Source organism: Fulmarus glacialis, unplaced genomic scaffold, assembly GCF_000690835.1.
Source record: "Fulmarus glacialis isolate BGI_N327 unplaced genomic scaffold, ASM69083v1 scaffold11249, whole genome shotgun sequence".
Taxonomy (NCBI): domain Eukaryota; kingdom Metazoa; phylum Chordata; class Aves; order Procellariiformes; family Procellariidae; genus Fulmarus; species Fulmarus glacialis.
Window position 1 is genome coordinate 67,995 of NW_009231413.1, and position 16,367 is coordinate 84,361.

General features: G+C 36.6%; 1 protein-coding gene across 1 annotated transcript in view; it reads left to right on the top strand.

Moving 5' to 3' along the window:
* The window catches only part of EVI5 (ecotropic viral integration site 5), a 70,329-nt gene extending 55,798 nt beyond the window's left edge, over nucleotides 1-14,531 (top strand). Inside the window, exon 19 of the mRNA XM_009584565.1 lies at nucleotides 14,226-14,531. Coding sequence (XP_009582860.1) covers nucleotides 14,226-14,531 — 306 coding nt within the window. The remainder of the gene's footprint in view (nucleotides 1-14,225) is intronic.
* Nucleotides 14,532-16,367: the final 1,836 nt, after the last annotated feature.

The window sequence follows — 16,367 nt, forward strand, 5'->3', positions numbered from 1 at the left end:
GTTGGCTGCTTCTAGCAGCATTCCTAGCTCTGTTTCTCTCACATTAATAGCATCTGGGCTTGATGGTGGGATACCAGCAGGAAACATTATTCCTTTCCTCTGTTAATTTTGTTATTAGGCTTCCTTTGAATCAAATTCAATGCTTACCAAATCAAATGTTCTCTTATCTGAAGCACCATTAGATTACATTCGGAAGTAGGGTAAATAACTCTGAGCTTCATCCTGCTGTACTTGGACTGCTGGTGTCCAGCTACTTGGTTTGGATGTACCTATGCTGTGTTGCAGTCATGACTGCAGTGTGGGCACACACTTTAAGTAACTTTTAAAGCTATGAGTGAGTTGTACGTAACTTTGCATGATGAAGATAGGAGGATTAACTGGGGAAAGTGAATTCTAGTTAAAGTTCAACCTACTAGAATTTTTTTAAAGTTCTCCTCTGAAGACATATTTATCGGGTGATGGGTGGCAGTGGATCAGATCATATGGGCAAATGAGAATGAGAGAAGATCAGATTTATCAGCATTTAGATATCTTGGAAACAGAAATAGGTAACATTTCTTTCATCAGCACTAAGGAGAGAACAGTAAGTCCAAAAAGGCCTAGTACTCCTCCTGTAAAATTTATAATTAGATATAATGCTCTTCCACTCAGTCTCTTGCCAACTTATTTTTCCCCCCTTTCTTTTGGAAGGAGTGTACTACTTGCTTTCCATGTAGTACAGGCAGATGTATATTTGCCTCTTGGTAATTGTCATTTTACTTGCTTTCTTAAAACCAGTTAATCTTTGTGGGATTTATTTCAGTCAATTTTTACATTGTTCTCACTAAAACTGTAATGTTTGTTAAAAGTACTGTATTAACTCTTGCAAAGCACTTGTTTCTCAATACTGACTAGAATCACATTAACACCTTCTAATAGTTTGTTTTACTAGACAAATGCTTTTAAAATATGTGACTCTATAAATGTTTTCTTACTTGATAAGAAGTGTTGTCCCTGAAAGGAAATGTGTTAGCCCTCAGATTTACAAAGTAAGCATTTCAACTTGTGGTGGAAGTTTATAGCACAATAAATCATGCGCTTTTCTTTTACCGTATCTTGCAAGCACAGTTAGACAAGAGACCATCAGATTTTTCCCTCCCCACAAGTAAAGTTCTTGCAAGGCTGCTGGACAGCTAAAAATGCAGTTGTGTTACTAGTATGTGTCAAAGTTACAGAGTCTCTGTGCTGGCAGAGTCTGATTTAAGTGGTTGTGGTCAGTTTGAGGAACCTGTGATGTGATAAGATAGCGTTTGTGAGGTCATGTGGTTGCAAACACCCAATCTAATGTAGCAGCTTTGTCTACACAGGAGAGTTAAATATATACTGTATGCTTTAGAAAAATGAATTGCTTTATTCCTTTAATTTGGCTTGTCTAGGGAGTCAGAGATGTTATACTGGCTTGATAATACCAAGACTGTTACAGAAGTGTGAGACTAAACAGATAGGGAGTCTTAATTCTCCAATAACTTTCTCCAGTTTAGTTACCCTACCCTTAATAAAACAACTAGCTTTAGAAACTGTCTGGCTTAACTAAGCAATAGGCACAAGCGTTATTGCACAATGGAATCCCTGTTATGAACATCAGTTGTTTAATTCAATTAATTTTGAATGGGTGTTCATAGTGTAATTAACACAGGCATGTTACACTTCCCCCAAAAGGTAGGATTGATTCCATAATGGTGGTACTCCATTCCACAAATCTTTGGCCATAAACTCCACCTTCATCTTTGCATCGGGTAAGGTCGATTCCTCTCCCCCCGCCCCTCAGTAACAACACTATCAACAAAATATCTTCCATCTCTTATGAGAGTGAAGGAAAACTCTAAATGTGAACAGTGTAACCAGGACAGTGATGCAGTCTGCCCTCAAACCTGAGTTGGTATGACTTTACTCACTTGGATGAGGGCAACAGTTTTAGGTATGAATCTTAACTGTTTCACTGCCATGACTAACAGATTAGATTCAGTGATAATGAAAGAATAAAATAAATGAAGATTGGTGATTGTTCTCTTTATAAAAATTTCCCTTTTTTTTTCTGATGGTATCCTACTGCATCAAAGCTCCAGATCTGTCTTGCTGAGCAATATACTAGTTCTTGATTGCAGCATTAGAGATGAATGTAGCTAGCTATACTTAACTATACTAAGTCCCTGTTTAGAGTTTGGGATTGCCAAAGCAAGTAGACTGACTATAAAGTTATTTCATTATCATGGCCATGAGTGTTGAAGCTGTGTGACCTGTCTGCTGTACTAATCAGAGCTATGTAAGGGTCTGTCCTATGTTTCTGCCTATAAATTAAGTTTTGGGGATTGAAAAGTGGAGGGATTGAAGTTCTACTGGTTTGAATTTATCTAAGTAGTTATTCCTTCCAAAAAATTTTGTGTTGGCAACCATACACAGCTGCCATCTATGTGAGAAACAAGCTCAGGAGAGGAGTGCTATATATTATCTTGTAATATGTCTCTGTAAATTTATCTGAATATAAGTGGGGCAAAGAGTGGAAAAGTGGTCGAAACCCCTCCTAAAATTCTTTTATCACCCTCAGAATGGCAGCCAGCGCAGATGGAAGCTATTTCTGCAATCAGAGGCAAAAATAAATTATTACTTAGTCCATTTAAAAATGCTGAGTTTAACTCCTGCTTTAAAAGGACAGAGTAAAAGTGCGAAATGATAATTTCCTGTAACTGTTGCCCATAATGGGTACATTTTCAGTCTCTGTATCAGCCAGTACATTCTAGTTAATGCTTGAGGTTTCAGTAACTTTTGTATTTATAGATGCATGCTCTAGGGAGAAGGAGCATTGAGATTTAGGTAGTTCCTTGGATATAATAATTGCAGTACATTTAGTGTGATCATGCTGCTGTTTTAAAATATTTTTGTTGCCATGTCCTCACTCTGAATAAACACTTTCATTAGAACTTCTTGTAGGAAGAGTTTCTGGGAACTTTCCTTCTACCTACCAACTAGCTATTTATAGAAACTTCCCAGGGCGAAGTCAGCTTAGAACTTTTTTTGGAATTGCATACAATTTCACTACAACAAGCTTGTCAGATCTTAGAAAAATTCCCTCAATAGATAAAATCTGACTTACAGTTACTGAAGACTGATTTCTTTTGAAAATAGTTTAAAAGTTGGGTACTTCCTTAGCACTGTTGCTATTTCAATTGCATATTTGATACAGAACTTCAAAGTTTAATTTGATTACATAGCACTAGATCAAAACCAGATTCTTCAACCATATAGTGCAGTGATCAAAAAGTCATGACCTCCCATTGATCGCTTTATTGGTTTCCTGTTCTGATTCACTGGAAACCTTCTGGTCTGAACACTTGTTGCTAGTTTTAATCTTTGTCACGTTTACAACACAGCAGACTCGTCTATGGTAAAACTGATATACAACATACATTTAACATCATATTTCCTTTTGGCTCAAGTGCTCTTTAACTGATAATGTTGAAAAAACACTTTTTATAAAAATTTAAGTCAGGAAATGTAAGAGTACATTTAGAGCAACATAAAATAAATAGCAGGACAACTGGAGATGAGCTTTCTTTTAATGCATTAAAACTATTTCACAGATCTTATTTAAACTTCCTGACATCTATAGGGATTTTGTAAAGCATTTTGTATTACTGTGAGACTGAATATGACTTACAGAAGCTGGCAATTTAAAACATAGGCCAAATATTTAAGTGCTATTAAAAAACCCAGAAGCCTGAAATGACTCAGTCTTGGAAATTTCTTGCTGCTCTTTTGCTTTTCACTTATGACACGCTGCAGTGGTTTGAACTCTGTCTAGTGATATGGTCAGCAAAGTTCATTTGAGATAAGTATTTCAGGTTGTATACCAGTGTGTTATTCTGGGTCATCCTTTTAAAAGTACGAGTTTCAAAAACAAAGGCAATTCTTTCCTTAAACAGGAGAATTTAGTAGTTAACCACATACATGAGCTTGGATTCCAAAGAGTTAACAATGAGTGGGGCAGATTCATGTAATGTTGTAGTACCTCATGACTGTTGCTTTTCATCACACTATAGATGACAAAAAAAAAAAAAAATCTCAGTCTGGAAACTCTTTGGTTTTTATCTTTTAAGAATAGGAGCCATATTGGTACAACCAAAAAAAGCAGCCTAGATCTGTTCGGGTATATAATATTGTCATTCACTGCTGTTCTGGTTTGGGCCCACAATAGGCTTATCAAGCCTGGAGTTTAGTACTTGCTCTGACTTCTGATCAGCTTCTGTTGTTGCCAGTTTCAAGGTGTTTTGCTGCAATTGCTGTAACAAGTGGATAGATCATACTGCAACTGTATTAGATTTAATTCAATTTATAAACTCCAGAAACAGTTGTACTGTTTTGAGATAGTGCGGATCAAGAAGTTCAGACACATATGAGACCGTGGAGACAACTGGATATGGACAAGATGCAGTCTTCCTACCATTAAGTTATGCTGCAAATCAGCCTTCTTTGAACCCTTCTGCCACACTAAAGTAATATAAAATTAATTTTCTCTATCTGCTGCTTTCTGCTTGTCCTAAAAACCCTAACAAATCAAATGAACTTTTCTCCAAGCTTCATTTTATTACACTTCCAAATAAGGAGCCAGATACTCTACCAAGTCCTCTAAGAATTTTTGTCAACTGATTTTTATCTTGGTATGAGCATTATAAAATGGTTTGGGGGGCAGATGAGGGTAATGCTAGCAGGAAGCAAATACAGCTCTGAACTCATCCATACAAAGCAGAGTTAATTTTCTTTAGCAAACTATTTTATAGTTTATATTCTTTAGCAATGCTATTTTATAGAAACCACTAAACTTGCACTACTCTAGAATCATTAACTCTTATCAGGGTTCGTTGTTGATTGTGCAGGTTTCCCGTTTTAGTCATGCTAAACTCAGTCCCAAATAAATGGCCAAATGTGCTAAGGCGGATCCCAGACAGTCCTGAGTATGCTGGAGTGCAGCTTGGCTCTTCCTACAGGGATCCTGTAGGGACTGGCTAACAACTTCATTTCAAAGGTTATTGCTAAACTCCCTAAAAAAAAAAGCATTTTGTTTATCTGACTGAAACTTCTGCTGGGTGAAAATTTTTAGATGAGGAAATGAATTCCCACATTTAAAGGATATCAAAGACAAAACTATGTCTTAAATAAATAAGTCTCCATGATAAATGAAATGTTTCATAGTGATTTATTAACTACTAAGCAAAGGAAGCAATTTTGCAAACAGATTTTGAAATGCTCTCACTGCATGTTATTTGTAAGCATGATCAAGACATTTCCTGCTTTAAGTCACAGTACCTAATGCACTGGATTTTTTTAAACAGCAATTTCAGTTTGCTTGATTTTGCTTAACTAGTCTAATTTGTTAAATGAGACTCTGATTAGAATCTTGACTACTGCCTTGTAAACATCATTTTTGGGGGTGAGGGGAAGGCAAAAGCAAAGACAAATCATAAAGCTTAGGTAACGGTGATTCCAATCTGCTAACCCCCAAATTTATGTCAAACCCCCACTCCGAACACTTCAGGCTAACTTTAATATTTGTAGTTTAGGTGAACTACAAGGGGGAAAAAGTATTTTTGTCCATGTTAATGTTGTAGTAAAACTTCCCTGAAATAGTTTTCCAGAGTTTTTTAATGCATTTTTAAATGTATTCACTTTCCTCTTTATGTCTATGACTCTTCAACAACCCAATACAATGTGTTGAACAACTTGATTTCAACAAAATCTAGCTAATTTTCTGGGATTTTTTGAATTTTGACACAAAATTAAATCTCGGGGAAAGGAGCAGTAAAGAGAACAGCATAGTAACACTTCCTATTTGAGAATATAATTGTCTATTGTATCCATTTCAAAATTAGTCAGATCTTAAGCTGAAGCAGAACATCTTTAGGAAATTAAGACGACTCAAAGTTGTTCTGGAAGAGTTTTAATCTTAATATTTTAAATTAAAAAGAAGAAAAAAAAAAAAGACAACTGTGTGAAAGCAATAAATGAAGATGTAATCTATTTCCTGAATTTCTCTACTAAGGATATCTCTGATTGTTGCAGATCTCTTCCATGTCTGCCTCACAGTGAAAGGAAAAGATGGTTCATTGTGATTTTTCTTTTTTAATTTTTTTTCTTGCCCCTTTTTTCTTTTCTCTTTTTTTTTTTTAACATATCCCTTGCATATCTTTTGATAGAATACAAAATGTATTATAATTCAGTTTTTAAATCTCTAGAGGTAGATATGGCATTGGAGAATCCAAAACGGCCTTTGTAAGAGGTGGCCATCTCTGCAGCTTTTCATATGGATTTCAGGGAAGAGAAGCCCATACAGTCCCTCTCAGCTGTTATCCTTCAAACAGTGAGTCCATGGTATTAGGGCCTTTTCCTCAGGAGGGACAACAGTGAATGGGTAACGGGAGCAATGGTAAATGGGAGTTCCTGGATTCAGCATCTGCTTGGTCTGGTTGGTTTGGGCTTTTTGAATCATCAGTAATTTCCAAGAATGACCCTTGTCTGGCACTGCTCATGGCTGTTATTTACAAGTTAATAATCCTAATTATGGCTGCGTTTATAGCTATGGCTTTAGGGGAAAAAAAACCTTTATGTTAACTGAAATGAAACAGGAAATTCGCTGACACTGAAATAAAAGCCACAACTTTGAGCTTTGTCCTAATACAGTTACAATGATAACACATCTCTAATTTAACATATCTTTGTCAAATTTATTTTTAGATTTGTTAGAGAATGTATCACTGTTTCTAAACAAAGAATGCTGTTGTATTACATGCAATATGTGTGTTGACTTATTTTATACATAATCTTATTTTACACGTAATCTTGAGAGCTATACAAGTTGTCAGGAAGCTCTCAAAAGACTATCCTGTCTTTTGCATATGATCCACATGTTTGGGTAAAAACTGCCTCATGCTTGAGGAAAATGAAGAATGTCTTTTAAAGTTGGTTTGGTTTTGCATTAAACTTTCTTTATTGCAGGATATATTAAACCATACTTAAGGTTTTTTTTACATCTCAGACTTTTCAAAGATCAATAAGCAATGGCTTTCATTAAAATGCTCTGATACAGTTCTGTCAGAATGCATGCTTAGCAGCCCGTTTCATATAAGGAAGCTGATTCTGTTGGGGAACTTTAGAAACCCCATTTGCATTGTAGCTGTACAGCCATTAAACTTGCTAAGAATTGTTTTAGATGATGGATCGCTAATATTAGTTTCTGCAACTATTCGTTTAGCTCATGATGTCTCCGTTCGTGCAGTGTTCTTGTTGCGATGGTTTCAGTATGAATGTTGCTCACAGTGGAAGTACAACCGTGTATTTAAAAATGGGCTTCAGAGAGCTTAAGATATTTAAGGAGTTGCTTGTGTTCATGAAAGTGAAAAGGTAGCATGAAAATGCCTGCAACCTTAATGTTGTTCATTCTTTTTGTGTGCATGTGCAGAAATACTTCTGCGTTGTAGTACTTGACATAATATTTGTCTGGACTGGTATTTGCCTCCCAAATGACAACGTGTTTTCCATTAATTCAGTCTGAGATGCTGTGACTACTTCATTTTCGAAATAAGCATTTTTCCAAAAGAAGTTACTGGGAGCTTTTTTAAGAAGTGGTAGTGTACTAGTGTATGCCTTAAACTGGAGTGATCTTGTCACAATGGGAGAGGGTCAGCAGTAAGTAGCAGTTAACTGTTAAGTATGATAAGGGATCCCATTAGATGCTGTGCACCGTTAGTCTCAGGAAGTTTTAAGAACTCCAATTAAATTGCTTTTATTCATGTTAAATGTGATTGTAATTTAACAGATCATAACTGATATTTTTAATTGGCATGTAATTAGATTTTTACTTCTAAATCTCTCTTTTCATGTTACCAAGTTGATAATGTTTTTCTCAATTATAGGACAGGTATTTGAAAATGCTTATGACTTGTTTCTCTTCAGCTAAACATGGTTACATCATACTTTCAGCAACATTCTAGTTTTCTTTTGAACCATGTTTGGTTTTTAAGCAGGAAATCTTACTAAGACTTCCTACTGTTACTAAAGTGGAGACAAGTAAAGAGGGAACTCTGATTTTAGATTCCTCTTGCTAGAAGTAAAAGCACTGAGAAGTCAGTATCTTTATTCTTTAAATAAAAATTTAACATACTGCCTTCTGCTAAAACCAATTTCACTCACCCAAGGCAGTGATCATGTTTTTATCATATTTTGATCTCACTTGTGTATTGCTTGCTTATCCTACTGTGAGAAGATTGAATATTTATTGGCAAGCTTTGTTAAAACTCTTCTTTACTACTTCAGAATTGAGTAAATTTCAAGAATCAGTCACTGAAGCCTTTTAAAGGGAGCAGAAAGTAACATTTTAGTTTGACTCTTTCCACTACTAAATTCCTAGCTTTAAAAAAACCTCACAGGTTACAACATAAAAATGTCTCCCAGAGCTTAAGTAGAACTCTCTTTCATGAAGTCCCACTTGAAAATGACTTGTGTTCTCTATTTAAAAAACAAAGGGGCTTAGAAATATAAGTTCCTTGCAACTGACTAGCACCCTTCAAACTATTCTATGATTTAACATGAAGAACTTTTGAATTGTACTAAAAGGTCTAAATTTCTCTTTACTGTCTCTCCTTCATGTCTGGCTTGATGAGGCAGTCGGCATCAGGTAAGAAAGTTTATTCTGAGGTTCAAGGATCTGATTGTTAGCCTTTTTTCAGCTCTTCAACACCGTTACCTGTTAAGAGTATGTACAATTAAAGTCTTTTCATATGTTGACCAGTAGGACATAAAGTTTGTCTTTAAAATGCTGAATTCTTTAAGCACAAGAAGGTATATAAATGCAAACATTATTATTAAAATTCTGTTCTTGATTCAGCTGGCTTTTGAAGGGATAATGATGACATTTTGGTCACATAATGTTATTAACCCTTTGAAATGTCCTAAAGACCATGTGAATATGCTGTAGTGAAAACTGGGTTAAAGCTGCAGTCATCTAGACAATATGACCTGGGTTTGAAAATTAAAAGCAAAACATGTGGCTTTACCAGACCTGTTTTTTTTACAGATGTGATCAAACTTGAGATTCTTGCAAAACTGAAGCAGTAAGAAACACCACCACAGGGTGATAGAGGTCTAGTTCCCTTCACATGAAGGAGGGCCAGACCCACAACAGAAAGGCTTTAACCAATATTGGTTCTTTGTACAAAAGAGAACAGAAGTGACAGACCCTGGGGTGTAAGTCCATACTCTGCTCAACATGGCTGCAAGAAAAAGGGCTGTTCCTTTTCCTTCAGGTGGAATGATAAGGATAGAACTAGGGTTTGGGGGGGGTGGGGTGTTTGAGTTGGGTCCACGTGCCGGCTCCCCCCCCCCCAAGTCCTTAGTCAGATTTCCAATTATCTTTATATGCTTGGCTACACAAATGACAAGATCTTGGCATAATGCTTTACTTCTTACTTTAAGCTCTTTTTGCATGTTCAAATAAAACACTGATGGCAAGAATCTCAAGAAGTCTCTCTTAAAAAGGTGACAGATGAGCTTCACTGTGAATGAAGTAATTCATCAATTGCAAAATCTAAGCCATACCTACATAATGGCAAAAACAGAATTGGTAGTTACAAATCAGGAAAGATACTTTCGAGTTGTCGATGAGAGTGCTCTGACATCACTGGCTTAGTGTGCAGCAGCAGCCAAAACAGACAAGACAATGTTGGGCATCAATAGGAAGTACATTAAAAACAAAATAAAGGGTCTTACATTGCCACTACAAAACCTTGGTGCAGGGCTGGTCTCTACACCTCAAGATGGATGTTAAGAGTTTAAAGAAGGTCTGTAGGGAAGTTAAAGGGCAACTAAAATGATCAGTGGTCTGGAGCACTGCCTGTTCATGAGAGGCTAAAAAGGCTTAGGAATCATCTGATTTAGAGAGAAGGCTGAGGGAGGAGTTATAATGTAAGTTTCAGAATCATGACTGCAGAACTGCTTTTCACCACTTGTTCCTGCATTACTAGAATTCGGGGGCAATTTCTGAAACAAGTAGGAGATTAGTTTAAAACACAAAAAGGAATTTCTGGAACTTACTGCCACAGGAAGCTGTGGAGGTAGATAGCAAAGAAAAAAAAAATCATCAGTCATGGACAACAGGTCTATAAATGGATGCTGAAACAGCTAGGAAGAGATGCACTCTCGTATCTGCTACAACAGGTTCTGGACAAGTGAGTTGGGGCTTGGGAATATGAAGGGAGTGGATTACAAAAACTGGTCATATTCACATGCTTTCCCTTAAAAACAAAACAACATGAAAGTCCTATTGTCACTGTTGGAGACAGAATATTAGGCTGATGGACCATTGCCCTGAGCCAGCAGGACACTTCTTATGTTCCTATCTTGAAAAAAGATACTCCTTTTTCTATTAGAAGTGCAGAGCCTCACTTGCTAGACTGTAAAGTTATGTGAGAGGACAAAACTTTTCATTTTAAGAAACCTATTTTAGAGCCTTAAGCTGGTATTAGCCACTGGTATCTAATTGCATTGGAGCGCACGCTGTCTACAAGTTGTTCTAAATGCTTTGAGAAGCCTTACAAAGCCTTTCTGCTGCAACAGAAATTGCAGATAATTGAGGTCCTTCAGAAATGCTCTTGAACAAATATTAGAGTGAGATGCCCCTGAAGTATCTTCAACTCTGAAACTACACAAAACTGAAAATAGTGCACAGCTGCTCCCATCCTATTCTGTTGGATACTTTTAATTTGTTGAAGATTAGTTGCTTTCATCAAGGTTCATGTTTAAAAAAAATTTAAGATGCAAATCAAATTCGACCTTCAATTGAAAAACAACTAGTTTTAAGTATTTTCAAGATTAAAGTGGCAGATTTCTAATTGTAAAAGTAACATTCTGTTGAAGACTAGGTTTTGTGATAAATTGATGTACTGATGTTTAATGTAAAGGCATTTGGATTCAAATAACAGCATTTACATTTTTAAGAAGTGCAGTTATTTTGGCAGGTACAAAGTATTTCAATTTCTCAAACTCAAAATGGCTGCCGTAAGAACAGTAATATGCATCCCACTGCCCATGCTTTTCACACATCTCAATGAATTGTAATCTGTCTTTCAGGTTGGAAGGGACCCTGGGAGGCCTCTAGTCCAGCTGCCTGCTCAAAACAGGATCAACACTGAATTCAAAGCAGGTTGCTTAGGGCTTTGTCAGTTGGGTGTTGAAATGCACTGAGGATGGAGAGTCCACAGTCTCTGAACAACCTGTTCTAATTCTTAACTAGCCTTGCAGTAATTATTTTCCCTTCATATTCAGACACAACCTTGTGTTTTTTGTTACGATCAATGTCTCTTCTCCCACTATGCATTTCAGTAAAGAACGAGTTCTCTGTTATCTTTAGGCATAAGCTCCTGCCCCTTAACTGTCTTGTTGCCTCTCCACTGAATCTACTCATGAAAATCTTGTACTGAGGAAGGAGTGAGGTAGCAAGTGCAGAATAGCACAGATGCAGTCTAACAGGTGCCAGATAAGAATCAGTTCCTATAGTGTACTGGCTATGCCCTTGTCAATACAGCCTAGTATGCTGTTAGCCTTTGTCACTGCTCGCAGACGTTGCTGATTCATGTTTAGCCTCCTGTGTGTCAGGACGCCCACGTCCTCTTCAGCAGTGTTGCTATCCAGCCTGTCGATCCCCCTAATGCAAACAAATTCTATGCTACAGTGTGTGCTTCTGGCTGAGACGGCCATTTTTCAAGCAGATGGAGAAGTTATGGAACTATACTATGGAACTATCAATAGGCTTGTCACATGTATTCTCTACAGTACGTTCCTGTTTCTTCCTAGCAGTCCAGTCCCCCTTGGATGTGAGGAGTACTTGAGAAAAAGGGCAGGCAAGCGTAAAGCTGCAGGTCAGAAGAAGTGTTTCTGGAAGGTCACAGATTGTGCATCCTTTCATTAGAATAACAAAAGATAACACCACACTGTTTTCCCAGACTCACTTTAGGAATTGGCAAAGGCTGTGTCTATTCATGATTTTTTCACCAACAGCATTTTCCACACACTCTCATTTAGTGTTTGGAAAGGCTGGTGCCTAAAACCGTGAAGCCATGATTTTGTCATGTTACCTAAATACATTCATCTGAAGGTATCATGTGTTCAAGTCTTCAGGAAAACAGTTGAGGTCATTGGCTTGGCTTTCTGAATGTTCAAAACAACTAACATTGAGTATCAGCTTTATAATTTCAGGTCAACCAATGGCTTAACTGTGCAGACCTAAAAGCATATAATTTTTTACTCTAATATGAAATTTGTAGTCACTTGTACAGCGGAGCTTTTTTTCTGTGGTGAGGGTGGAGAGAAATTGTTGGGTTTCGTTTTGTTTTTCTGTGTTTTATTTTCTTAGTGACTAAAATTGATAGCTGTTTTGGAAACTTCATGTGGCAGCTAATCTGATCATATTGCAGGATGTTTTTAGGGATAATATTTCTAAATAACACAAGAATCTCTGTATCAGGCTTTCCGTATCTAAGTATATAAGCTAGTAAAAATTTATTCCAGATATATGTTACTGTCCAGTATCTAATAATTTGGCATAAGTTGATTTTGCTTACATCATGAATTATGCTGTGCAAGTGTGGAACTTTTTGTTTTGTTTGCCTTTACACAAGCAAGTTCCTCATGAAACAACTGCAGCCTATATGTACCTGAAGAAAATGCAAAAAACTAACATTAGTACATGTAGTTACAATGAAGGTTTAGATTTACAGCACATACCCATATTCCTAACAGGCATGTTTTGATATACATTAAAAACTGGAGCTTTTACATGCTGTTTGATGGCTTCTAGCATGATTATGACTTACGATCTTTTTTTCAACCCCTTTTTTATTCTCATCTTTTATAGAAGCCCATGGTAAGTACAGAGGTTCCTTCTTCCCCAAATGGACAGATAAAATCTTCTATTGGTGTCAGTAGCAAGGACCTACATGCACTTTTTATTTATCAAAGTGAATACTGCTTCAGATTTCTGAAATGTCAAATAGATTTGTGTAAAGAAGCTCTTCAGGCTTTTTCTTCCTTCTATTTTCCAGCTCTCTGTTACTGTGAAAAGTCACTTCCTTGATGCATCTTCCTTTTTAAGCTTCTACAGTGACATTAGGAAGTTTCTGTAATGCATTTTTAATGTTTTTCTGTATCCTTAGGATTTTTTATCTTAATACTCTTAGACTGTCGAACTGACCCTGAGGTAGTTGCTACTAAAAGCTAGCAAAAGTGAAATTCTAAAAAAAACCACACCTCAGGAATGTCTTCCATGAGTTGCAGTTATTTTCACTAAATTAACAGGGAACTTGCCAGACTTCAGAGCTTTAGGTTTTACTTTTGAATAGCTTGAATGCATGGTTGTAATAGTTTATCGCTCCACAGTGCATTTTGAATTAAAATGTTATCGTATCTGTCCATGGTCTGACTATCATTTTTGTCTTGTTTGATGTTCTCTTATAATTGAAACTACAATCTATTTATGCCGTACAAAGAGAAGTTTCTGTCATACTTCTTGATCCGAAATCTCATTGGATCTGAACTAGATAATGAAAAGACACTCGATCTTGCAGTGTAGACAGAACTAAGCATATTCTCTGGTTTTTTTCTGTGGCTGTCTGAAACTGGCAATATTCACTTGGGACCCTGCTCTTTGGGATCGGGGGAGGGCTTTTCTCAAGTGAGAAGTTAGGTGATAAGGGAAAGAATGGAGCTGTAAAAAGTACGATGTGAAGGCCAAAAGTGCTGTCAAAACAAATAGGCCACTCTAGAAAAGTAACTATAAACTATCCTTGTGGGGATATTAAAGATGCAGTAAATAGCCTGGAGGAATCTGTCATTAGTGATTCTAGGTACCTTGATTATTAAGCCTTAAAACTGAAATACTCTGAGGGTGGAAGGAGAATTCTGGAAAATTCCAAGTACTATTTAAGATGTTCTTTCAAGATCTCTGCTTGGGCAGCCAGAAGTGAGAAGTCACTTTGTTCTGATTCCAGCTGAGTTTCAAAGTGATCATCAAATGTGCTGCTTCTAGATCTAGTATTTAATTTAATCCAGTAAGAGTTCAATGAGACATTTCTTGGAAATGTGGGGTTTTTTACTGCTGGACACTCCAGCTCTGATTAACTGTTAACTTCTGCTTTTTCTAACAGATCAAGTGTCTAAAAGGCCAGAGAGACTTCTCAGACCAACCCACTTTTGATGGGATTCACATTGTCAACCATTTCACAGGAGACGATGAATCATTTCATTCTTCTGATGAAGATTTTATAACTAACTCCATACAGGAGAGTGGGGTGAACTTCCATCTACACAGGAGGACTGGTCAGATGGCTTTGGATCACACAGTTGTAGACAGCAGTGAGAGTGATACTGAGGAAAGTGCCCTTCAGATTGGGAATTCAGACAAGATGGTTTCCAAGCAGAGAAGAATGGAATCTTACTCCACTACTGTGTGATTATCACTGTGACTAGCATTGAAGACTTTCATATTTCTTTAAGGGTGAAATTGTCAGATAACTGAAACTATCCAGCAGTTGGTTTAGTTAACTATTGGATCTGGTCTGGCCTGTGATAAATATATACACGTACTGTCTATCTGCCTTCTCTCTTTGCCAAATCTTGCTGATGACATACCATTGCCATAAAACAGGCTGGGAAGAAGTTGATGGATGACAGTTCTGACAGTATTACTGAATGTTCCTTCGTTTAGAAACTGCAAATATATCATTTCTTTAATGCATAAGAACCATTTTTGCTGTTCACAAACACAGGAAGTATTTTCCTCAAAAGAAATTGCTGTTGTGCAATATTTTATGCTCTGAACAAATGTGTATGTTTTACATTGTTATCCATTTGTGATCAAGATGGACCCTAGTAAACCATCTGATCGTGACACACCTATATATATATATATAAAAAATTCTTATGTTTCTTGATTACTTTTGTTTTTACTAAACTTATTGGATGCCCACAGAAGGCTCGAAAGAGGAGCCTTTATCTGTACTACTTCATATATGCAAATAAGGGTCACTAATGTCATAAAGGTGTTTTTCACCATTTTCACTTAAATCTGTGTGCATCTGCTTTTGATGTTGCTAAATAATATCTGGTCTGGATATATTAATTACAATAATGTTTATTTTGTATATATTTATGTATCTACACCAAGCTGAAAATGTACATTACACCATTTTATATGAGGAATGTAAATGTTGCAATATTACTGTCTCTGGTATTCTAATTCTGTATATACACACTAGAAATGAACTACTAAATAAAGGCAAAACACTAACTTTACAATAAGTTTCAGCCTAGCTACACTAACAGGTTCATGTTGGAAATGCTTGTTCAAAACACTATTGACTGAAATCTTTTGCCTTCATATATATGTAATGAAAATAAATTTTTCATGATTTAACAAGGTTGCAGCATTTACTGTTTAATCACTTCTAAGCTACAGCCCTCGGTTACCGCATAGTTACTTGCTAGCTCTAGATTAGAGTGGTAGTTCAAATAAGGCGAAAAATTATTCGTGTCGAACAGTTAGTTCTAATGAAGGCATGGTCAGTGCAGTAAAAATATGTAAGTTCAGTCGACTTACAGTTTTCTATTGCAGAGCTATCTAGGAAATAAGCTATTGATCCTGTCACGAAATAGCTGTGATTTACCAAAGCAGTAAGAGCTTGAGCTGAGCATTCTGCTTTCACACTTCCCTGAAAATTGAGATCCAGTAAAATGGCCATAGCTTCTTCAACAGCAGAAGATATTCCACTATTGTCATATGAACACTCACTTGTCCTCTCAGACACATTTTAGTCAAGAATATTCTTAACGGCAGCTATTATTGCCATCTTATGTAGTTAAACAAGACTTCTTTTCTTGCAATGTTTGCAACTGTTTTACTAATTAAAAAAAAAAGCCATGCCCAAGTTGGTACTGATAGTCAGCACATCTGTTAACCATCTTGCTACCCATGAGAAGCAATGTAGTTGTTTAGAATTGCAAAAGTGTGGAAGCATACTGCTGAACACATCTGCTAGTCCTGTCAGGCATTTCCTTTTACTTTTATTTTGAATGTGTCCTCAGAAAGAAACAGCACAACTGAGGAGATAACAAATGTTCAAAGAATGATAGGGAAAGCTGCATGGAAGAAGCACATCCTGGGCCTCTCAACAGTATTATCTGCCCAGGTGCAACCTAATTTAAATCTTAAAGCAGGTGGGTAACAAATTCCAAGTTACCAATTTCTGCAGCTCCTAACTTGCTTCAGTATTTCTGCAAAATTTCCCTAC